This window comes from Micromys minutus, assembly GCF_963924665.1.
Source record: "Micromys minutus genome assembly, chromosome: 21".
NCBI lineage: Eukaryota > Metazoa > Chordata > Mammalia > Rodentia > Muridae > Micromys > Micromys minutus.
In genome coordinates, this window is record NC_137956.1 from 466440 (window position 1) to 492181 (window position 25742).

The 25742-nt window shown below is 47.1% G+C and overlaps 1 protein-coding gene across 3 annotated transcripts in view; it reads left to right on the forward strand.

The window, feature by feature from the left end:
• DAPK2 (death associated protein kinase 2) overlaps positions 1 to 25742 on the forward strand; it is a 108762-nt gene that overhangs the window by 76350 nt on the left and 6670 nt on the right. Inside the window, exons 5-10 of one of the 3 annotated variants that reach the window (XM_080934748.1) lie at positions 6782 to 6911; positions 12784 to 12832; positions 13500 to 13526; positions 17486 to 17638; positions 18549 to 18594; positions 19864 to 20171. In XM_080934748.1, the coding sequence (XP_080790874.1) occupies positions 6782 to 6911; positions 12784 to 12832; positions 13500 to 13526; positions 17486 to 17638; positions 18549 to 18594; positions 19864 to 20171 (713 nt within the window). Of the gene's footprint in view, positions 1 to 6781; positions 6912 to 12783; positions 12833 to 13499; positions 13527 to 17485; positions 17639 to 18548; positions 18595 to 19863; positions 22494 to 25742 lie in introns of those variants that run through there. The other 2 variants (XM_080934747.1, XM_080934749.1) reach the window with 2 other exon arrangements.

Here is a 25742-nt window from a genome sequence, read left to right on the forward strand (position 1 = left end):
GGGTTTGGGCTTAGATTGCCCATGAAGTTTTCTTGTCCAGCTGGGTCTCCGACTCACCGAGCAGCAGGCAGGCCCTATGGGGCACTCGTGGGCCAGCTCTGCCCTTCTGCAGCTTCTTGACCTCTCTGGGCTTCCCTAGAGCATGACTGACTGACCCCTGTGGCTCCAGCATCATGAGGCTGGAGTATAAAACAGTGTGGGGAAGGGAAACAGGAGGTGGGAGTGTGGGAAAGATGGCTTGTGCAAGGGCTTGTTCTTCGTGAACTCAGGTGATGGAGTGTCAAGGACCACTCCCAGAGAGGACTCTGAGCTACTATGGGCAGCTTAGCCAGTATGTTACAGCCTCTCTTGGGGACTATACTCCCTTTCACGCATGAACCATCTCTCTGAACCCTCAGAACTATGTATGACCTACTAGGAATGTCCCCACTTTATAGAGAGCCCTCAGAAGCCCACTGACTTTGCCCACTTCATATTTTCAGTGGCAGAGCTGAGAGGAGAACTTAGACCTGCCTGATGCCATGGAACATGAGCCCTCCCTGGGAGGACCAACTTCCAGTTGGTACCACTGCAGGCAACTCTAACAAGCATGTTGGCTTTTCCCAGAGTGCCTGCCTGACTGGGAGGCCAAGCAAGGCATGTTTGTTTTGACAGGTGGGGCAGTTTTCTCCCACCACATCCCCCATGGCAGCTCTCTGGGTTCTGGGCTGGGCATCAGCACCTAAAGAATGTGGTGCCTCCTCCAGCCGTTCTTTGCAGGTGATGTCAGCTGCGTGGGCTAAGTACCTGACTGCAGTGAATACCACTTGGATGAGGATGCTGGGCAGTGAGGATGGATAGGATTGTGCTACCCACAGGGCAGTCTGGCTGGGGCCCAGCCTCCTGTGGCTACCACAGACTAGTCTTCCTTTCTGACCTGAGGCAGTGACACAGGACCCTTTCGTGTCTAGCCGTGTGGCCCAGAGCAGCACACATTTGCCTAGCTAGAATTGTGTCACATCAAAACTGCTAAAGGAACTTTGGATGACATCTGCTGAGTGGGGAACTGGGCCCCAAGAAAGGAAGAGGTCTGTTTATTAAGCTCTATACCTTTGCTCGCAGACCTGAAACTGTTTCCCAGCACTAGGCTTGAGCTCTTTTTCGATTCGGAGAGGTGGAATGGGAGACCACAATCCGGGCAACTGCCAGTTTGCTGGAGCTCAGGCTGCCTTTCAGACCATATTTTAGCCCTTTTAACAGCTCTCTGGCACTCCTGGTGGTGACTTATGTCACCCAGGCAGAGAAGGAGACCCTGACTGGAAATCTTTCACTGCATTTATGTGAATATCAATGTGTGACAGGCAAGATAGCAGAGGCAACATCAGGAACCGTGAATGGAATTGAGTTTACCTGGGGAAAGGCCGTCCACCCAGACAAGTTCATTATGAATGAGAGACGTCTGCTGATGGGGCTGCAGTAAGCATTGTTGGCTCTGGAGGATTGGAGCCTTGACAGTAAGGGAGTGGAAGGGACATGGTCGTGAGGCATGGCTTGGAAATAGGCGAAGAATGACAGAGGTTTTCAGGCAAGCTATGGTTCAGGACCTTGTTTCCTCCAAGGATGGAGCCCCGGGGAGGCTGCTCATGCTCCGCCCCTACGCGTGTACCAGACTAAACGGACACAATAGAGGCAGGTGGGGGGGATGGGGAAGATTTGACCAAAAGATCATATGCATGTCTTAATACTGAATAAAATATTGAAAAAAAATAGAGCTGCATCCAGAGGTGATGTGAGGTGTCTGAGATGGTGGTACCTACCCTGTGGGGGATGAAAGCAGGCCCAGATGTGAGACCCACTGCAAGGCTGGATAGGTAATTGGGGTTGTGGCTGCAGCTGGCACGGGGATCTGCGTGCCTCAGTCCTCAGAATGAGCGTTTTGACGGTCACTGGGACTGCTGGGCCTTGGGTAAGTCTTTAGTTCCCTGGGCCTCAGTTTCCTGTATCTGTGAAATGGTGATAGTAGTAGCACCTACCTCTCAGGGCGGCTGCCAGGATTATTTGGAGCACCAAAATGAGTCTCTGGTCCCTGGAAATGGTCAGGCTGGGACGGCAGAAAGAAGCCTTATGAAAACTGCAGATAAGGGGAACCATGTTCTCTGGCCTGGAAGTAGCAATATCATTTGGTGGCAGGGAACCAATGGCCTGTCTGCACCCAGCCTGAGTATATAGGGCCACTAGAATTCCAAGTAGCCTGCTGAGTAGCTGGTGAGGTGGGAGCACAAACCCCAGTCCTCATCGCTTAGCAGAGTGTCCCTGTGGCCCCATTGCCACCCCCCAGTTGAACCCCTTGGGGCCACACTTCTTTGTATAGCCAACTTGGTTACTCTTCTCCGAGAGCTCCCCATTTTCTGTTTCATTTATGTATATTTATGCCTGTGTGTGTATAATGGCACATAAACGCAAGCATCTTTGGAAACCTGAGGAGGGCATCAGATCCCTCGGAGCTGGAGTCGTAGCCCTGAGATTCAGCTCTGGTCTCTGGTTCTCCTTAAGCTCTCTAAGCATCCCTACCACTATTTAGTTTTCTTGTCTGAGATGAGAGCAGCTAACTTAGGAGCTCTGTGAGGACTGAAAGCCATGGTTGGGAGGGGGCTCATTTACACGAAAGCATCCTGGGGTGGTAGGCGGATGCCTGCTCCAGACACTAAGCTGCTCCAGTAGGGAAAGGGGTCATTTAGTCTAGAGCTTTGGGTGTGCCGGGGAGATGCTTAAATCTCTGTTCCCCTAGGCTGATGTCTTGGCTTTTTTTCCTCCATCAAGAAAGGAAAGATATCGCCTCTGCTCAGCAGTTGACTGAGGTGTAAACCATACCACATATTTGGTTGGTGCCAGGTCCTGCATATTGTATCGACTTAATAAATGGAACTTGATTTCGCTCAGGGGACACCTACTGAGCACTTGGTGGCTTTATCTTAAGCTCTGGGGAGATGCTAGAACAAATCACTTAGGAAGCTTGGAGCCCATTAGAGGGAGATAGGTAAGTAACCAGAGCTCCAGCTCTGGAGCAAAGAAAATGCTATAACGAGGAAGTGCAGGGTGTTTGGAGCTCGAAAGGGAGGGGCCATCAGGAAAGAACTTTCGAAGGAGGTTGGCTATCTTGATTGAAATGTGAAGGGGCAGCACCAGCTTTGGGGAGGGGCCAGGGGAGGGGAAATGCTCTTAGCAGCTCAAAGCAGTCTCTGGTAAGAAAATGTAGTCTGCCATTTTTCTGAGCCAGTGGACAGGCCTTTCCACTGCGAGCTACAGGCGTGAGTAGAAACAAGGCTGCCTTTTCTCTGAAGGTGGTGCTGCCCTAGAGATGTCAGCCTTGGTCCCTTGATGCCACATCTCTGCTGCTCTCTCATCCTGAGCATCCAGGTCTGGGGTGGCTCTCTGTGGCTCGTGCCTTCCGTTGCGTTCATTGTGCTGAACTGGGTTCTGAGCTCAGGTGGTCAGGATAGTGTAGGACCTGGTCTCAGGGCCTCGTCCCTAGAGAAGTTCCTAGCAAACTGGGCAGTGCTGTGGGGAGACTAGAAGGGCCGCCTGTCAGGGAAGTGGGGAGGATGTACCTCAGTGCCGGGAATGGCTGTAGCATTCCTGTGGCAGCCACCAGCTTGGCCGCGGCGCTGGAATGGATCTGCCCGCCTGGATCTTCTCTCCTGACCTCCTCTGCCCTCATTCTCCCTTCAGCAGAGGCTAGACATCTGATCTGCCTCGGGAAAGGACTTTGACACATGTTCAAAATAAAGTTTAGAGTAATCTCCAGAGGGCAAGAAAAATAAAGCTTTTAAAATGCAAAAGAAAATGTGTTATTTAAACAAACCGAAAAGGAAAAAAATAGGAAAAATTTTGAGTAAAAAGTCTCTAGCTGCATCAACCAGAGGTCACAGAGATTTCAGGGAGACAGAGACACTGGGTGTATGTGTTGGGAGGTGACCAGACAAGATTAAGTGTGAGTTAGCTAAACCCTAAAAGTTAGGGTCCAGCTCAGCGTGTCGCTATGAAGGCTCTACACAGCACGTGGGAGGGCACTGCAAGGCCTAGTTCTCCCTCCGGCTGAGGACAGCTCTGTCAGAGTCAGGAAGGATGGCAGGGGGTGCTGGACTGGAGACCTCAACAGATGTCCTAACAAAAAGATCTGAACAAGCCTAGGGGTCACCAAGCTCTGCTTACAATCAGGTAGTGTGGCTGGGGCTGTTGGGAATGTCTTCTAGGGAGACAGAGTTTGAGCAAGTCTTGAAAACCCAACCATGAGTATGGTGGGAGTGGGTGGACCAAAGTCCTCCTGGTGCCGACAGTTGTGTTAGCAAAGGCATAAGGTGGGAACTCCTCCTCAGTTGTTTTGAGAATTGTGGCTTCTTATCCTCTCAAATGTGTTTGCTTGGTTAATAGCCTTCCTGGACATCACTCCACATATGACACAGTCCACCACTTGCTGCAGTAAGACTCTGACCCTCAGCCAGTGGTACTTACTCTGAGATGTCCCTCAGTGAGACACCTGAGACACAGATTGATGCAAAAGCAAGAAGTTTATTTTCCAGTGCGATTTATTTATCACCCACTAAAGGAACCACACATTTACTAGCAGTCACCGCCTGTTCCCTAGTCTTGGTGTTGTAAGACAAGGTTTTTCTATGTAGCCCTAGCTGTCCTAGAAGTCGATCTGTAGTCCAGGCTGGCCTGGAACTCACAGAGATCTGCCTGCCCCTGCCTCCTGAGTGCTGGGATTAAAGATGTAGGGGCATGACTGCCTGGCTTCCCTGTCTTTTTTTTAATTCATTACATTTTTATGTGTGTATTTGCTCACAAGCACATGCAACAGCCCACATTTGGAGGTCAGAGATCTCTCCTTTCTACCATGTGGGTCCCAAGGATTGAACTCATATCATCAGGCTTGGCAGCAAAATTTGGTACATCAGTGGTTCTCAACTGGTGGGTCTCAGTCCCTTTGGGGGAAGTCAAGTATCAGATATTACATTACGATTTACAACAGTAGCAAAAACTTGCAGTTATAAAGTAGCAATGAAATAATTTTATGGTTGGGGTCACCATAACATGAAGAGCTTTATTAAAGGGTCTCAGCGTTAGGAAGGTTGAGAGCCGCTGCTTTCCCTGCTGAGCCTCCTTACTGGCCCTGTTCCCCAAGTCTTATTCAACAATAAACTTCTTTCTGTCCATATGTATTTGCCTAGACTCTGTGTGTATTTCTTACAATCCTGTATCAAGTGCCCTTTTGTGTATGTTTTTTCTCTTTCTCCTCTCCTCCCTTTCTTCCTCCTTCTCTTCCTCCTCTTCCCTTTCCTCCTCCTCCTCCTAATCTTCCTCCTTCTCCTGGAAGAGACTTAAGAGTAGCCTGAGCTGACCTCAGATGCACTTCAATCTTCTTCATCATCCTGGGTAGTAAGTTGAGTTTCAGGCCAGACACCTGACACCTGGTTAGTGTAACATTCTCAAGGTTTATCTACATTGTAACATAGATCAATAGCTTTTACTTTTTTATTTGCTTCATTCCTCTTTGTCATCAAATAGTATTCTTAGGGCCTGTAAGAGCACTTATGTCACACAAGTAAGGTCCTGGGTTCAGTTCCCAGACTGGAAAAAAGTAGGCCTTTCTATGTGCATATCATATACAATGTGTGTACATCTCACTTTGTGAATCTCTCTATCAGTTAGTGGGCATTTTCTGCTTTCTGGCTCTTGTGATACTGCTGTGAATGTTATATATAAGATTTTGTGTGGGTGGGCTGGAAGGATGGCTCAGTGGCTAAGAGCACTGACTGCTTTTCCAGAGATCCTAAGTTCAATACCCAGCTACCACATGGTGGCTCACAACCATCTGTAATGGGATCTGATGCCCTCTTCTGGTGTGTCTGAAGACAACTACAGTGTACCCATAAATAAAATAAATGTTTTTTAAAAAGATTTTGTTTGGGTAAAGTTTTCAGAACAATCCAATTTAAATGGAATCTAAGACAGTTGTGGGGTGAAGGAAAGATGGCTAAGCAGATAGACCTGTCCCTTCCCTGTCTCTCTCTCGGAGTTGGGTGAGAATGAAGGAGGCCAGCCTCACAACCCTGAGCCAGAGGCTCTGGGAGCTGGGAGAGGGATGGTAGACTGGACTGTGAGGGTCTAGTCAGTGTCCTTTCTCTCCACCAAACCCGCCATTGTTGTGTGAGGCCAGCAGCTGTTTCGGGCCGGAAATAGCTCAGGCAGCTGGTCTTTTCTCTGGGAATCAGGTGCATTTTTTCCTGTGTCCAGCCAAAAGCCAAAATTAGCTAAACACACAAAGAGAAGTTGGTCAGTCTCAGAGAAAGTCAACAGGAAGCTGGCTGGCCAGAGGACAAGAGGGAGGTCAGAGAGTCAGTCAAGGCTAGCGAGCCTTGTATAAACCCAGGGGAGCCATGTGTCCTCTCACATTGGGGCGGGGGAGGGGTTGCTTATAGGAAAGGCTACAGGTGTCTGACCCCATCTGACAGATGAGGAAGCAGGGAGCCTCACTGCGGGTTCTTCCATTCAGAGACTGGTGGGAAACTAGAGCCCAGTTCTCTGGTTCCACTGTCAGTGCAGTTAATAAAAACTGGTCCTTTACCCTCCATGCTGGGTTTGAGCTCACAGAAGACCTAGGTCACAAAAACAAGAACTTTGCTGTTTTACTCCCTCTCTGACCCCTGCCAAGAGAACACAGTCCCCACCCTAACCCAACAGGAAAACACAAAACAACACTTTAACTACCATCTTGCCTTCTTTCGATTTTGTTCTGCAGCCAGAAAACATTATGTTGTTAGACAAGAATATCCCCATTCCACACATCAAGCTGATTGACTTTGGCCTGGCTCATGAAATAGAAGATGGAGTTGAATTTAAAAACATTTTTGGGACACCCGAATTTGTTGGTGAGTTTGGGGATTGTTATTCTCTCTCTCTCTCTCTCTCTCTCTCTCTCTCCCTTTAAGATTTATTTATTCTTTTATGAGTACACTGTTGCTGTCTTCAGACACACCAGAAGAGGACATCAGATCTCATTACAGATGGTTGTGAGTCACCATGTGGTTGCTGGGAACTGAACTCAGGATCTCTGGAAGAACAGTCAGTGTTCATAACCACTGAGCCATCTCTCCAGCCCCTGGATTGTTATACTCTCAATCTGAATGTCAATGGAGACTGGGGAGGGAGTTCAGACCTGAGCTCAAGACCTAAAGTCTGTGTAAGAAAGCCAAGAGTAGTTGTAATCCCATATTTACAAGTAGTATGCTTGTAATCCCAGAGCTAGGGAGGCAGTGACAGGTAGATATTTGGTGCAATAGCTAGCCAGCTGAGCCTATTTGACAGGTTCTAAGCTGATGAAAGACACTGTCTCAAAACATAAGGTGGATCGTACTGAAGGAGCAATAGCCAGACTGTCCTGTGGCCTGCAGGCACACACACACACACACACACACACACACACACACACACACACACACACACATGGCAGGGGGAGGGAAAAGGGGGTTAAGGGAGGAGGGACAGAAATCTTAGGAACAATCCTTCATGTCTGAGCTGAGAAATGATGCTTTGAGATACTTGCAAGAAACTGAGGGTTGAGAAGGAATCCTCTTGGTGAAGAGACAGGCATGAGCTTGGCTTTGAGTACCCACTGAGACACAGAGTAGCCAGGTGGGGCTAGAGGCCTTTGTAGAGTTAAACTTTCCCTGAACTGGCTCTACCTTTTACTCTTGGAAGAGTTCATTGTGCAGATTTAAAAACACTTCCCTGTCTTGGTTCCCCACGGGACTCCTCAGTCTGAAGTAGCTTTTGAGTTCTTGAGAACGAGAGGCGTGTGTGCCAGGTCCCAGGTCTCTGCCTGCCTTTCCTGAGAGCCTGGCCTTCACTCACACATTGGAGGTCCCCGGTCTCTGCCTGCCTTTCCTGAGAGCCTGGCCTTCACTCACACACTGGAACAGCCAGCTCCAGCCGAGCTCTGGCCTTACCCTCTTCCCTCTGTTCCTCTCACCCTTTGCCCTAAGCATCTCTGTCTACACATTAGATATTCCCCACGGCACTGGTCAGAGGTTTGAAGCTCACAAGGAAAACCTCTGCCAAGAGGGAAGGAAGGAGAGCTGAGAATCAAACCATCATTTATCTTGTATGGCCATACCTCCAGAGATGGAGGGTGTGGCCTCCTCAAAAGGCAGCTTGAATTATTTTCTCCATCAACTACTTTGTTCCAGGCCAGACCCTGTTAAAAAAAAAACAAACAACCACCTGCCCCCCCCCAAAAAAACAGACAAAATATGAGAACTTCAGGGCTGGAGAGGCAGCTAAAAGTGCACACTCTTGCAGAGGACCCAAATGCAGATCCTAGCACTTGGGGTGGTCGGCGCACAATCATCTGTAACTCCAGCTCCAGAGAATCCAAAACCCTCTTCTGGCCTCTGTAGGCACTTATACTCACATGTACACACATACCCACACATAGATACACACACCTGTACTCACATGTACACACACACCCACACATAGATACACACACCTGCACTCACATGTACACACACACCCACACATAGATACACACACCTGTACTCACATGTACACACATACCCACACATAGATACACACACCTGTACTCACATGTACACACATACCCACACATAGATACACACACCTGCACTCACATGTACACACACACCCACACATAGATACACACACCTGTACTCACATGTACACACATATCCACACATAGATACACACACCTGTACTCACATGTACACACATACCCACACATAGATACACACACCTGTACTCACATGTACACACATACCCACACATAGATACACACACCTGTACTCACATGTACACACATACCCACACATAGATACACACACCTGTACTCACATGTACACACATACCCACACATAGATACACACACCTGTACAAAAATTAAAACAAACTACAAAAAAGAAATGCAGTGTGTTGTCATGTGTAACAGTCATCATTTTAGTAAGATGCAATGAAATTGATTTCCAAGGGCTGAGGAGGCAGCGTGGACGCTTGCTACACCTGTGTGATCTCAGTTTGAATCCCAAGACCCCACAAGAGCCAGGTGTGACTGTGTGTCTGTAATCTCAGTTTCTACTGCAAGACAGAAAGCAGACAGGAGAGTTCCCAGGAGGTAATGGGTCAAGCCTGGCATACATAGGGTGAACAAGAGATGTGCACGCACACACACACACACACACACACACACACACACACACACACACCCCACAGAGAGGGGGGCTAAGGGGGGAGTGGAGGGAGAGGGAGATAGATCAATTCCTAGAGAAATGATCATAGTTTGGATGTCAAAGTGATGTCAAGTTGCTGTGTGAAAATAACTTGGAGCTGGGCACACTGGTCCCCACCCATCATCTTAGTCGTTGGGAGCTAGAGGCAGGAGGATCAGGAGTTCAAGGCTATGATGAGATACACAGAGAGTTTGAGTCAAGCTTGTATGGCATAAGATTTTGGCTCCCCAACTTAAAAAAAAAAAAGATCCTTGGCTGGACGGTGGTGGCTCACACCTCTAATCTCAGCACTCAGGAGGCAGAGGCAGGTGTTCTGAGTTCAAGGCCAGCCTGGTCTACAGACCAAGTTTTAGGACAGCTGAGACTACACAGAGAAACCCTATCTCACACACGCCCTACACACACACTCCAAAGACATCCTCTAAATATGTATTCTGAACTCTGCATCTCTCTTATTGGACTAGTCCATAGATTACTTGAGGTCCACACCTAATTTGAATATCATTTACAAAAAAGAACACACTTTCATGTGTCTTATCAGCAAAAATGAAAAACAAAACCAAAAGTTCCTGTGATGAGAAGCAGAAGACGGGTGCAGATGGACTGCAGCTCAGCACACGCGCTACGGCAGGGGAGAGGACGGAAGTGCATGCAGGCAGCAACAGCAATCAAGAGAAACAATTTCAAATACATCCTGGCACCATTTTAAAATAGCCAGGGAAAAAGTCAAAGCCAGCATTGGATGTCTGTGTGTTGAAGGAGGAAATGTAGGGGAGAGGACAGCAGACAGCTTATAGATGCTGTGGTTTAGACATTATTCTGGATACAAACCTCAGTCTTTCCCATGCCCCCCCTCCTGCCTTAGCAATTATCAAGGCTCCCTCCTCTCATGAAGTACCACTCTATAACATCCCCATCCCCACATTCTCCATGAGGTACCACCTCTATAACATCCCATCCCCACATTCTCCATGAGGTACCACTCTATAACATCTCCATCCCCACATTCTCCATGAGGTACCACTCTATAACATCTCCATCCCCACATTCTCCATGAGGTACCACTCTATAACATCCCATCCCCACATTCTCCATGAGGTAGCACCTCTATAACATCCCATCCCCATGTTCTCCATAAAGTACCACTCTATAACATCTCCATCCCCACATTCTCCATGAGGTACCACCTCTATAATATCCCATCCCCACATTCTCCATGAGGTAGCACCTCTATTCTCTATAACATCTCCATCCCCACGTTCTCCATGAGGTACCACCTCTATAACATCCCATCCCCACGTTCTCCATGAGGTAGCACCTCTATTCTCTATAACATACCCATCCCCACGTTCTCCATAAAGTACCACCTCTATAACATCTCCATCCCCACATTCTCCATGAAGTACCACTCTATAACATCCCATCCCCACGTTCTCCATGAGGTAGCACCTCTATTCTCTATAACATACCCATCCCCACGTTCTCCATAAAGTACCACTCTATAACATACCCATCCCCACGTTCTCCATAAAGTACCACCTCTATAACATCTCCATCCCCACATTCTCCATGAAGTACCACTCTATAACATCTCCATCCCCACATTCTCCATGAGGTACCACCTCTATAACATCTCCATCCCCACATTCTCCATGAGGTACCACCTCTATAACATCCCATACCCACGTTCTCCATGAGGTAGCACCTCTATTCTCTATAACATACCCATCCCCACGTTCTCCATAAAGTACCACCTCTATAACATCTCCATCCCCACATTCTCCATGAAGTACCACTCTATAACATCCCATCCCCACGTTCTCCATGAGGTAGCACCTCTATTCTCTATAACATACCCATCCCCACGTTCTCCATAAAGTACCACTCTATAACATACCCATCCCCACGTTCTCCATAAAGTACCACCTCTATAACATCTCCATCCCCACATTCTCCATGAAGTACCACTCTATAACATCTCCATCCCCACATTCTCCATGAGGTACCACCTCTATAACATCTCCATCCCCACATTCTCCATGAGGTACCACCTCTATAACATCCCATACCCACGTTCTCCATGAGGTAGCACCTCTATTCTCTATAACATACCCATCCCCACGTTCTCCATAAAGTACCACTCTATAACATCCCCATCCCCACGTTATCCATGAGGTACCACCTCTATAACATCCCATCCCCACGTTCTCCATGAGGTACCACCTCTATAATATCCCATCCCCATGTTCTCCATAAAGTACCACCTCTATAATATCCCCATCCCCACGTTCTCCATGAAGTACCACCTCTATAACATCCCATCCCCACGTTCTCCATGAAGTACCACCTCTATAATATCTTCATCCCCACATTCTCCATGAGGTACCACCTCTATAATATCCCATCCCCATGTTCTCCATAAAGTACCACCTCTATAATATCCCCATCCCCACGTTCTCCATGAAGTACCACCTCTATAACATCCCATCCCCATGTTCTTAGAAGTCACAAAGTGAGCATGAAGCCGAGCCTTGGCTTTCTGGGGCCTCTGTGCTCTCTGAGCAGCTCACAGTCCTCTGTCTCTTTAGCAGGATCTTCTCTCACACTCCAGACCGTCTCTTGGTCACTCACTGGATCTTTGGCCAGCTCCTGCTTGTACTGTGTATAAATGGCTCCCAATCTTCCCTGTAGCCAGCTGTCATCTGATGTGTCTACATCCCCTCATGCTTACAGTCTTACTTCAGTGACACCCCACACACACCAAAGACGTCCTCAGGTCTTTCCTCAGGTGCTAGGCAGGACTCAGAGGAAAATGAAGCCCTTGGCTGCCTTCTTCTCCATCACCTCTCAGCATGGACCAGAATTCCCCATAGCATGTCATCACCAGGCCTTCATGTCTTCTTCCTATGTTCCTCTTCCTTTGTACCTCCCCTTTCCCATCTCATCAAGCCTTGTTCATGAGTGGTTTCTCCCAGATTAACAAGAAACACATGTCCTACCCTGTCTGGGCAACTGTAACCAAACTCCTTAGACTGGATAGATTATAAACAACTAAAACCTGACCACAGACCTGGTGGTTGTGAGTCCCAGGTAATAGTGCCAGTGGGCCTGGTGTCTGGTGAGGGATCTTGTCACAGATGCCAGTGTCTTTCTATGTTTTCATGTGGGAGCATGCTCCTGGGCCTTTTATAAGGGGCTCACTTTATTCCTGAAGGTTTACTCTCATGAACTAATCTCCCATAAGGCCCCATTTGTTTGTTTTTTTCATTGCCCAAGAATTAGATTTCAACATAGACTTTCTGTAGAAACTCACAGTCCTTAGCAACCCATTTTCTCAGCATTCTTACATCTGGATTATTCACATCTGCTGTTCCAATATTCCTTTCTCACCATTGGAGACTCAAGATGGAGACAGTTGACACCAAATACTATAGAATTCCCTAGAACCATCTCCTCTCATCTCTACCCCATCCTGACTCTAAAACATGACTTCTTTCAGCTCCAGAAATCGTGAACTATGAGCCACTGGGACTGGAGGCCGACATGTGGTAAGTGGTACCAGGGTCCCTCCAGGAGCAGAAGGCCCCAGCCCTGGTCTGGATGGCATATCCTTTAGTGTTTAAACCCTAGTTCCCAGGAGCAGCAGCTGTGCAGCCAGCCAGCAGTGAGCTCTGTCAATGGTGGAGGGCTGTGGCATGCGCAGGCTTATCCTGGGTCAGTGTCAACTGGGGTCTAGATAAGTTAAGTTAGCTCCATTGGTCCATCCATTATTTCCACAGGGGCATTCTATGTCCGAGGCATGTGTTGGTCTAGTAATTCTGCTGTGACAAATTCTCTACTTGTCATATCTGACCACTGCTTTACAGTTGGTGCAGCTCACGACCCTGCCTGCAGTCCTGTGAGGTTGTTCTTACCCTTTAGTGTCCTCGTTATATAAGGAAAGTGGGCTCAGTGGTTAAGGGACATGCCTGATGACAGCGTCTGCAAATTCGGAAGTCAGACCCTGAGTTTGGGTCCTTGACTCAATGTGCAGAGAGCGAGGATCCGAAATGCATCTTTGTCTGTTGCAGAGTGAGGTAGGGAGGGATAGATAGGACTTGAGATGGCATTCAGGGGCCACCTGGGGGAAGCAAGTGACTTCTGATACCTGCATGGTGACTCCCTGCAGGGTTCGAGGTTGAAATCACACAGCTCTGACACTACTCTTCTTTATAGGAGCATTGGAGTCATCACCTACATCCTGTGAGTATTTCCAGCTTTGGGCTGAAGCCCTGCTTAGCTTTAGGAGGAGGGAGGGGGAGCGGGCAGGCGGGAGGCATCAGTAGATGCGCTACATCCACCAGCTCCTGAGTGCAAGTGCTCCGAGCTCCACTTCCTGTACTTGAGCAGGGTTAGTCTGGGAGAACTGCCCTCCCTCCTATACAGGTCACATCTAAATTTCTTTGTGGTAAGCTAGGGCTGCTCTGCTCAGCCTTTGGCAGACCACACGTGTCGCTGTGAGATTGTTACTTTACCAGAAGCCTTGTGACAGCCCTGCACTGCCCTGTTTCCTCTCTTCTTATCTCCAGGCCACTTCCCCTCCCTCTCACACTCTTACCCCCTCCTTTCTTTCCCCCTTTCTTGCCCCCTTGTGTCCAATGGCTTAAGCCAAGGTTTCCTGCATAGATCGTTGTTTTGTGGATTAGGTGTCATCTGGGGCAGGATACCTGTGCTGTCTCTTTCAGTCTCTGTGGCCATAGACAGATATTTAACCTTTGGACCTGTTTTTCTTATCAGAAAAAATAAGAAGTACAGACCCTCTGCCATAAGAAGTAGGGTGAGCATAAGCCCCGCATACATGCTTCCTAGGCTCTGCTTTGGCACACAGAACAAGTTGACACTCGACCGCCAGTGCTTCCAAGAGGTTGCCCTTGGTAACTCACATGGAGAATGCCATTTTCATGGCATTTGGGGGTAAAAGTCAGCCCATAGCTAGGGCCAGTGTTCCACAGCCTGGGATTGTTCTTGGCAGTACAGGCCGGAGCTACACTGTGACTCCCACAGTACAGCTGAGGCCCTCAACTCTGTGGGTCTTTTAATACCTACCATGGCCCAGACCCCACCCACATCCACTAAGTTAGAATCACTAGGGCAGGGCCATGGCCTCTCTGCCTTTCTCACCACCTAGCTGGCTCTGCTGCAAAGTGAGCAACCATTTCTCTGTAATTGCAGAGCCAGAGAATTTGTCACCTGTTTTTTCTTAAATCTTGGGATTCTTTAGAGTTCTAGTTTTCCTATTGAACTATTAAGGAATTCTACAGCACACACAGTCTTCTTATGACCCCTTGACCTTGATGAACTTTATTTTATATTTCTTTTCTTTGTTTTGTCTTACTGTGTAGCTCTAGCTTTAATTATTTATTTTTGTGATACTCAGAATTTGAAACTAGAGTGATTAAGCATAAACCAGACAAATGTATTACTACTGAATTATATCCCTGCAATCCCTTAATTATTACTTCTCCTCCTCCTCCACCTCCTTCTCTTCCAGAGACTTAGGACTTAGCAGGTTTTTATGTTTATGTTTTACCAATGACAGAGACACACCCAATTGCCCAGGCTAGCCTTGGGTTTGTGATATACCTGTCTCAGTTTCCCCACAAGCGGAATTATAGCCTTGGTGTCTGTTGCCTAGACACTGGTAGCACACACCTTTAATTCCAGCATTCAGGAGGCAGAGGCAGGTGGATCTTCGTGAGTTCGAGGCCAGCCCAGTCTACAGGGATAGTTCCAAGACAGCCAGGGCTACACAGAGAAACCCTGTCTCTAAAAACAAAACAAAACAAAAAGAAAGGAAGCCTGTTCTGTCAAAAGTTTTGTGCCAGGCACTCAGGATGCTGCCATGGGTGAGGATTGGGTTTGCTTGTCCTGGGCTCTGTGTCTGTAGAGATATGACCCTGTGGGAGCATGATTATACTGGAGGTTTGAACACGTTTCTGTGGCACACAGAAGAAGATGGACAGACAGTAGATGTTATTTGAACTAGTAGCTATATAATGAAATCAGTTCCCCAGGTAGGAGAGATGAGGTGGGTGAGGACAGCACGTGCAGCACAGACCAACTTCTGGTCTTATGCAGACTGGAGGCTTGGGACTCATAGAGGGTTGTTATGTCCTATCCATGCCAGAAATAATGATTTATTTCTATCTAGAACCACTAGTGTGGATCAGGGTTATACAAAACATCTTATCTATTTCTTGTGGTGCTCTGGATTGCACCCAAAGACCTAATGCATGCTGGGCAAGTGCTCTATCCCTGAGATACATCCATACTTACTGACTATCATCTATCTATCTATCTATCATCTATCATCTATCATCTATCATCTATCTATCTATCTATCTATCTATCTATTCATCATCTATCTATCTATCATCTATCTATTCATCATCTATCTATATATCATCTATCTATCTATCTATCTATCTATATATCATCTATCTATCTATCTATCTATCTATCATCTATCTATATATCTATCTATCATCTATCTATCTGTCTGTCTGTCTGTCTGTCTATCTATATATTCATCATCTATATATCTATCATCTATCTATCTATCATCTATTTATCTATCTATCCATCATCTATCTATCTATCTATCTATCTATCATCTATCTATCTGTCATCTATCTATCTATCTATCTATATATCTATCATCTATCTATCTATCTATCTATCTATCATCTATCTATCTATCTATCATCTATCTATCTATCTATCATCTATCTATCATCTATCTATCTATCTATCTATCTATCTATCTATCTATCATCTATCTATCTATCATCTACCTATCTATCTATCATCTATCTATCTATCTATCATCTATCTATCTATCTATCTATCTATCATCTATCTATATATCTATCTATCATCTATCTGTCTATCTATCTATCATCTATCTATCTATCATCTATCTATCTATCTATCTATCTATCATCTATCTATCTATCTATCTATCTATCTATCTATCTATCTGTCTATCTATCTATCATCTATCTATCTATCATCTATCTATCTGTCTATCTATCATCTATCTATCTATCTATCTATCTATCTATCTATCTATCTATCTATCTATCTATTGAGACAAGGTCTCACTGTGCAGTTCTGGCTAGCCTAGAACTCTCTGTGTATACCACACTAGTTTTAAATTCATGCGGATTCTTTCCTCAGCTCTGCTTTCTAAGTGAGTGCTGGGATTGGGAGGGTGCACCATTCTACCCACTATCCGCTAATCTTTTGAGACAGACTCTATGTAGCTCAGGCTGGCCTTAAAGTCTCTTCCTCCTACCTCTGTCTGCCAAGTGCCAGGATAACAAGCATTTGCTGCCATACCTACCTGCCCAATGTGTTTTGCATACATCAGTTCTTCATGTCAATCACGTGAAGCAGGGGCTGTTACTGTCTTCATTTTAAAAGAGGAGACAGTGTCTCAGAAAGGTCAAGGGCACCAGAGTCTCCAGTGCACCTTGCTGCTCCCCAGTGCTAAGAAAGCAGCCACAGGGATGGGACTGACTTCCAAGAGCTATATCTGGTAAACAGAAGCAGCAATCGCTTCAGCCAAACGAGACTGTGTTAAGGGAACAGAAATAAAATCCAAGGTGACTATTCTTTCCAGCACAACTAGTTGGTAAGCTAATGTAGTTAATCGAGGTGGGCAGTGCGTGGATGGGGTGTGTGCATCATAAACGCTTATCTGTGAGGAGGTGCCCAGTGCTTCAGGAGGTCATTGTACAGTGCAACCTTGTCTAGCCCCATGGGGACGATGTCGCACACCTTCTGTGTCTCTCAAGCTTTGCTCCCTGGGTCTGGGAGTTCTTCCTGGAGCCTGCCAGCAGCCTATTCACTCTTTAAGATCAGCCATCCCGTGAAAGCTGCACTGCCTCCTCTTCCCTGCGTTCCTCACGTTCTTTGTCAGCTCCTCATTGTGTTTTACTTTGTTCTGCTAAGGGCTGTTTTTCTTCTTTTAGCCTCTGAGTCCATTAGACACAGTCTCCGTGAGTTAGGTACTCGGTTGGAGGTTCAGAAAGTGAATTGGGTTGGACAGCACTGAAAAGTTTGGTTGCCTGGAGAGAACGGGCTGAGGGGTCCCAAGGCCTTTCCTCCGGTTTCTCTTCTTTCCCTCAGTTACGTGGTTCTTTCTCTGTCACCCTCAGTCTAAGTGGAGCATCCCCCTTCCTGGGAGACACAAAGCAAGAAACCCTGGCAAACATTACTGCTGTGAGTTACGACTTTGATGAGGAATTCTTCAGCCAGACAAGTGAGCTGGCCAAGGACTTCATTCGGAAGCTCCTTGTGAAAGAGACCCGGTAAGAGGACACAGTCTGGTGTCTCAGGTGCCCATTCTTTCCTGTTCCCTTTCGAAGACGTGCCAGTCTGTCCCCGCTTTTTTTTACATCTGGGTCATGTAGTCTGGTCAGGTACTGAGAAGTGTCCCTGGCCGTGCTCATCCTGTCATTTTGGTTTTGTGCCTTCATCTCTTGCCAAAACACAAATGGCCCTGTCTACATGAGCATGCATATTTATATGTTTGCATGCATGTGTGTTCGGATATCTGTGTAGTCTTCCCTAAACATATGCAGGACTCTGACTTGAAGGACTATGAACATTTTGAAGACTATTCAGACAGAGAGTGGAGGCAGGCAGGCCCAGAGAGGTCAGAAAAGGAGAGATGAGGGCAGACATCTCTGCTCAGGGTAGCCATGAAGCTATATGGCTAAGAAAGAGTATGGGCAAGCATTTGCGTGTTGAGCATCAGAGAACGGGTCTGAATGGGCAGGCCGTGGACCAGGGCTATGTCCTCTGGTTTTCACAGACTTAAGAGGGAACCAGAGTGGGGTCCTGTGGTGTGCAGAAGCCCTGATTTCCCAATTTAGGGCAGTGTTGGGGTTTGGGTACCTACCTGAGTGTGTAGAGAACAGAGGAGAGAGATGGGAGGAAAACACCAAATGGACACGAGAGGCTGGCCCCGGACAGCTGGCTTTCAAGAAGCTGAGGAGAGGGTGGAAATTAGATCCTTTAACACGGGAAGGTTAGTAGTAACCTTGGGTAGTAAAGTTTCCGCCTGGACCATTTCCCCAAGAGTATTGGAAATGCAGCCAGTTTTCAGCCCCTCTGCATCTGTACTGCTTTGATGGTGCAGTCAAAGGATGTCAGAGAACTGGGGCACTGAGTGCTGCTCCCGGAAGTGGAGTCATTTCTGTTTCCTTGTCATTGCAGGAAACGGCTTACCATCCAAGAGGCTCTCAGACATCCCTGGATCATGGTAAGGGCGTGTATTGAGCTCCAGTGAGCAGGAGGTCTCTCTTCTGCCACCAGGGCTGGCTGTGGCAGGCAGATAACAAACAGCTTGATCTCGGGCACTGGTCGGGGGCCTCAGAGGGGTCATGCTGGTTCCGTACTAGAGCACATCTCGCTTGCATGAGGCTCTGCAGTCCATCAGAGCACTACCAAAACCAACAGACAAACGCAAATAAAATAGGGTTTTGCTGCCTGAAGTTTGCATCTTGTGGGCTCAGAGAGCCAGTGCACCATTGCAGATATCACTTAAGATGCGTTTTCTTATAAAATGTAATTTATTGGGAGTCATCTCTCTGTCCTCTTTCACTGCAGAAGTCCAGTTGTAGCCAGATCTCGGGCCACTCTGTAATCAGGTATATTTCTTTTTCTGACTACCAGGCTCTCGCTACAGGATAAAATGAAAGTCAGTCACACAGCTTCTATAGGTGCTGTGTGGCCTCAGGAATTTGGTCTTTAGACCGAGATCTGGTATGGAAGGAAAGCCAAAACTCTGTTAGGACAATTCTGTCCCCTGTTGGAGGGTCAGGGCAGAAAGCAAATTCCCATCTAACTCTTTTTGTAGTGAAGGGCACACCCATTTTCACAGTCTTGGAGTCTGGTGTGAAGAGGGCACTGGGAGTGGCAGTGGGGACTCGGAGCAAGGCCCCAGCCCTGGTTCTATGGGCTGATTAGCTGAACACTCTCTAGACTATTTTCATTGTTCACTGGGAAGCCTATTGGGATGATCTCAGTGCAGATGAGAAGGGTAGAGGCACATAGATGATGATTCAAGTTCATCTACTCCCTGGAGGATAGGGAAAGGCAATAATCTTCTAGGTTGGGATGTGCCTGTAGCCCAAAGCTAGAGAGCCTCTTGGGCTCTTTTCTACTGAATGTGCTGATATCCTCTGCCTTCCTCTGCCCAACGCAGCCTGCATGTTTCAGCCTTTGAGTTGGATGTTTGCAGAGCCCCTGCTTGTCTGTTTGAGCTACTATTAAATTCTATGTGTGTTGACCCTCTCTAATGGTCATAGAGCTCTCTGACCTGTAGTGAGCATGCAGTCAGTACTCCTACATTCCTCAGTGTTTCTTACGGTCTTGCGTGTAGGGAGCAGTGCTAGCCTCACCCTGCCTCTTCCTACCATGTCTTGAATGCCAAAGAGGCCATGTGTGTGCCTTCTGCCTGCAACTTGGACTGCCCTGTGGAACACATAATATGTTAATATTCTGGTTCTTCTGTCTGAACATCTACTAGTCAAAAGGAGAAGCCAGAGCCCCCGAACAGTGGAAGACGCAACCTGCCCAGCTGAAGACCAAACGCCTGAGAGAGTATACCCTCAAATGCCACTCGAGCATGCCCCCCAACAACACTTATGTCAACTTTGAGCGTTTTGCTCATGTGGTAGAGGATGTGGCTCGGGTAGATGAGGGATGCCGTGCCCTAGCAGGAGCCCATGATACCCTGCAGGATGATGTGGAGTCTTTGGTCTCCATCTACAATGAGAAGGAGGCTTGGTACCGAGAGGAGAATGAGAATGCCCGCCACAACCTATCCCAGCTCAGGTATGAGTTCCGAAAGGTGGAGTCCCTGAAGAAGCTTCTGAGAGAAGACGTCCAGGCCACAGGGGCCAGCCTTGGAGGCGTGGCAAGGAAGCTAGACCATCTGCAGGTGCAGTTTGAGACTCTGAGGCAGCAGCTCTCAGCAGACATCCAGTGGATGCAGGAACTGGTGGGCATATTCCAACTGGAGAGTGGGTACACTGATGGCCACAGCCCGGGCTCCATGATCCACCACGACACCAGTGAGTCCCTATCGGAGCTGCTCAACAGATCACACAAGGAGGGAACCCTGGCTGGCTTGAATCTCTGAGCATCAGGATCCAGTCAGTAGTGCAGTCTCAGGATTTTATAGAAGCATGCTCTTCCCCTCTGCTGGGGCATCCACCTGGAAGTACCCTGCGGGGTGTGTGTTTGCAGCCACGCCCTGTAGAGTTCCCTAGCTGAGCGTCCTAGTTAGGGGACCTGCCCTGCACCTCCCTCCAGTGATTAGAAAATATATCCCCTCAGCATGCCCTTCTCTGGGAGTATCTTTCGGGGCCCAGGAGATATTTTATAACTGGGTAATGATGGTGGACGGGCTCATTTCTCACACTCCACATGTCTAGCATATGAGTGAAGATCTTGGGTTACGATGGACATAGCCAGGAATAACCTGCTCAGCGGGCACTTTCCTATTACAGAGTCAGGGCTGTAAGATACACAGACAAAATACTAACTTTCTTTTGAATTTTGTCTTCTCACTCATCACATTTTATGTCTGTGACCTTAAAGAACTCTGTGGAATTAGGGGCTAGTTCAGGTCAAGTTCAAGAGTGCTTGCCTAGCATCCATAGAGCTCTGGGTTTGATGCCCAGCACAGCGTAAAGTAGTGTGTACAGTGTAGAGGACAGGTGTACAGTGTAGGGGACAGGTGTACAGTGTAGAGGACAGGTGTGTACAGTGTAGAGGACAGGTGTACAGTGTAGAGGACAGGTGTGTACAATGTAGAAGACAGGTGTATACAGTGTAGAGGACAGGTGTGTACAGTGTAGAGAGCAGGTATGTACAGTGTAGAGAGCAGATATGTACAGTATAGAGAGCAGGTGTATACAGTGTAGAGGACAGGTGTGTACAGTATAGAGGACAGGTGTACAGTGTAGAGGACAGGTGAACAATGTAGAGGACAGGTGTGTACAGTGTAGAGGACAGGTGTACAGTGTAGAGGACAGGTGTGTACAGTGTAGAGGACAGGTGTACAGTGAGCTGAGGAAGAGCAGAACCAGCAGGGCTTTGGCCTGTTGAATTCTTCCTTTGTTTTTAGGGTCACTAGAATCCATTAACTGGTCCTGGGTTAGTGTTGAAGTAGAAATTCTCAGCAGGCATCACAGACTAGATTTTGATCTAATAAACTCATTCTCTAGAATCCTTTTTTTTAAGTTAACAAGCTGGATCATTTAAAGTATTACATATAATAACTGTTATAGAAACTATTTTAATTAAATATAAGAAACCACAATTTTAAGATGCATGGTTAATCATGGTCAATTAAGAAAGAAAAAAATCTTATCATGGACCATCTCTAGGAGATACACAGGGAGAGGGTAACCAAGAGACAGGACCACACAGAGAGTGGCAAACACACCTGGCTCAACTTTGACCCTGGGTAGAGATGATAAAGCTTGGAGCAGGAGGCCTGGCTACCTTTGCAACATTGCTCTTTGGGTTTAGACCACACTGGTGTGAGCCAGAAGAACGTCAAGCATGGATTGCAGGGCCCCACGGTGCCTCACTCCGGGCCCACAGTGATGAGATGCTGATGATGTCTGTGGTTTGACACTGCACATCCTGGGATGAAGGAAAGACTGCAAAACTAAAGACAAACGACTCTACAGGTGCTTCAAAGTCCCGTGTGCCCTGCTGTGGGACGTCACATACTAGTTCGGTACAAGACACCACGAATATTGAAGGTCCTTTTGGGTACATCAACAGACCTTGACATTTACATCGGGTTTCCTAAAAAGCGAAACCATGAGTGCAGACATAACGGATGAACCTTCTTTGAAGACCAAAGTAAACGCAGGAAGAGGGGTGATGGCCATGATTTGATTAGTGAAGATGGGGAAGGAAGGGGGAGCTGGTTTTCTGGGTTGTGGAATCCGCTACTCTGTTCATGCTGAAAGGGTCCTCAGAGGGGAACTCCCCAGTACTCTCCTGTGTAGCAGTTTATGGGTGGTACTTACCCAAGGTCTGTGCTGGCTCAGAGCCATAGTGGTTTCCTTCCTTGCAATAAAATTGTCCTCTGTGTTCAGGGCCAGTCATAAGTATGACAGTGCCCCCTTTACCTGACTCATAACCAAACTCTTAACTGGACAAAGACAAAGTTAACTAAGACAAGTACCCAAAGCTTTCAGGAAACTTAGAGAAGACTGTGACCTTCCTATGTCACCTGACACACAAACTCCTTTCTCCTAAGGCGTCACAGCCTGATGCACAGGGGTGTCCGAGGAGGCCCGTGAAAGAAATGCACCCAGTGAACCTGCTTGCTCCTTATAGGCACATGGCTGGCATCTTAACAGCCACCTGGAGCACAGGGCTGTCCTGGCAGGATGGGGGACAGGGAGTGGAGCGCTTCACTAGGACCTAGAGGAAAGGAGCCAGGAACAAGGAGCAGCAATACTGGTTTATGATCCTTTGCCACCTGAGTCTTCTGCATTTAGGGAGGGTATACTTACATATGGGGGTACACATATGTATATAGGGACATTTTATACATGTGTGTATGCCTGTAGAAGCCATTGGTCAACTTTGGTTGTCATTCCTCTGGAACTATCTTCTTGGTTCATTTTCACAAGAGAGTCTCTGGCAGTACAACCCTGGCAGACCTGAAACTCACTATGCAGACCAGGCTGGCCCCCAACAGAAATCTCCCTCCTCTGTGTTAGGATCAAAGGCATGTGCCACCACACCCTGCTTTTCCACCTTGCTTTTTGAAACAGGGTCTCTTATTGGGACCAGTGGCTGGCCACCGAGCCCCAGGGATGGAGGCCTTTGGCCTCCAAGGCACTGGGAATACAATCACACACCATGGAGCCTGGATTTTTACTTGGGGATCAAACTCGGGTCCTAAAGTTTGAGCAGTGAGCCCTTTGCTAAGACATCTCTCAGACCCTTGTGAAAGATGTTTAATTTAACAGACTTAAGTTAAATGTCCTTCTGAGGTGACAATGACAGTGGTAGCTTCCCCTCTCACACCTCATCACCATCAAACCTTTTAGAAATGTCTGTGGTGCTGAATGGCTTTTCTCCTTTGTGAAATTCTTGTCCTGTGGGGAAGGTTCTTAACCCTGGGCATATTGGAGTTCAGGTCCCTTGTGTTCTGGTTCTAGGGAGAGGTGATAGATAAGGCCATGGCAACCCTGAAGGAGAGGTGCAGTGTACTCAGTTCACAGTTGATAGGAAGAGATATTTTCTTTAACGATGTAGCCACTGGTAAACCTATCCAGGCTCATGTAGACAAACTTCCTGAATCTCACTGGGATACACATACATTCACACTCACAAACACACACATATGAGAGGCACTAGTTTAGAAGAGGAAGAGGCTTAGTAAAAGAATAGCGAAAGATTAATGGGGTGCGTGTATGTGTGTGTGTGTGTGTGTGTGTGTGTGTGTGTGTGTGTGTGAATATGATTAAAATACATTATGTTCATGACTGAACGTGTCACAATGAAACCCTTTATTAAATACAATTAATTATGCTAATAAAGAAATTTAAAAGTGAAAAAGAGATTTAGTATAAGACCAATGGGATCCAATCAACCAGAAGGTGGGAAAGGCTTTGTAAGTTATCAGTTAGTTCTCAACCTTCTTCATGCTGTGGCTCTTTAATTCAGTTCCTTATGTCGTGACCCCCAACCATAAAATTATTTTTGTCACTACTTCATAACTAATTTTATTACTGCTATGAGTCACAAGTATTTGTTTTCCAATGGTCTTAGGCAACCCCTGTGGAAAGGTCATTTGACCCCCAAAGGGCTCCCGACCCACAGGTTAAGAACGGCTAAGTGAGAGGTACACAGGGCAGTACAGATGTTTCTGGTTGAGGTAGTGCATGAAGAACAACAGAACCTGCTGTGGAGATCTGGGGCAGTTGCCTCCTCATGGAGACACCTTCCTCCTCCTGTGTCCTTAAGGAGGACACTGGGTACATTCTGGAGGTCTACTCCCAAACTGAGTCAAGATCTTGGAACTGAGTGACAGGTGAAGGGAAGGCTCTATAACTTTTTAAAGGAAAAAGTCTCAGAATGTAAGCAGAAGTATGGAGGGATGGAATGGTGAGCTCCCTGTGCTACACCATGTCAGCAAGGGCCCAGTCACTTTAAGGCAAGCTTTAAGTGTTTTCAGCTCCCACCCCAGGTCCCCATGCTGTTTAGTCCAGCCTGGCCTCAGCTTCACAGTTCTCCTGCCTTTGCCACCAAGTGCTGTGGTTACGGGCGTGTCCCCAAGCCTGCCGGACCTTTCTCAGGTGCCTTCTACTTTTTGTTTGAGATAGTCTCCCTTCTCCTGGATACTCACCAAGAAGGCCAGGCTAGCCCATTGAGCTTTCTGGTGACCCACCTGTCTCCTCCTCCCAGGTCTCTGACTGTAATTACAAGTGTGTACACTATGCCCATAATTTTCTATGGGTTCTGGGTTAAACTCACGATCATGAGGCAAGCACTTTACCAACTGAGTCACCTTTCTCTCTCTCTCTCTCTCTCTCTCTCTCTCTCTCTCTCTCTCTCTCTCTCTCTCTCTCTATTTATTTGTATAAGCATCATGTCATCATTATACTTGAAGAAATTAAGGATTTCTTGGTCTCCTTCATAAACCTAACCCACCCTCATGTGGCAAGGGTGTCTGTTATATCCATTTGGCTTGTTTGTATCAGGACCCAACTACAGTTCACACATGGTATTTAGTTGAAACCTTTATATTCTCTTAAGGGTACAGGAAGGAGAGTTTTAGGAAGTTTTCTCTTTCCTTTCTTTTTTAAAAGATATTTATTTATTTGTATGTTTGTTTGTTTATTTATTTATTTAATGTATGTAGGTACACTGTCACTATCTTCAAACGCAACAGAAGAGGGCATCAGATCCCATTACATGCAGATGGTTGTGAGCCACCATGTGGTTGCTGGGAATTGAACTCAGGACCTCAGGAAGAGCAGTCAGTGCTCTTAACTGCTGAGCCATCTCTCCAGCCCAGAAGTTTTTCTTAGAGACAAAAATTGCTCAGAAAACAGAAAGGCCTGGTAAAAAGCATTAAGACAATGCCCACGATCTATCCCAAAACCTACCAGAAAAATGAGACTAGGCCAAGCATGGAGAGGAACATCATCACATTTCCTCATGGTTGGTGGCTGCAGGGTGAACTCCTGAGCACCCAGGCTGGAGGAGACAGATAAGCTCACAAAATTTCCACCTGCATCTTCCTGGGAAAATAGATGTTTGCCAGCTGGGGTCAAGGCCTAGCCAACAAAGGGAAGGGAAGAGGTGCCCCTTGGAGGAAGGCTTAACAGAGAAGGGAAGTGTACCAGGCCCAGGGTGACAGGA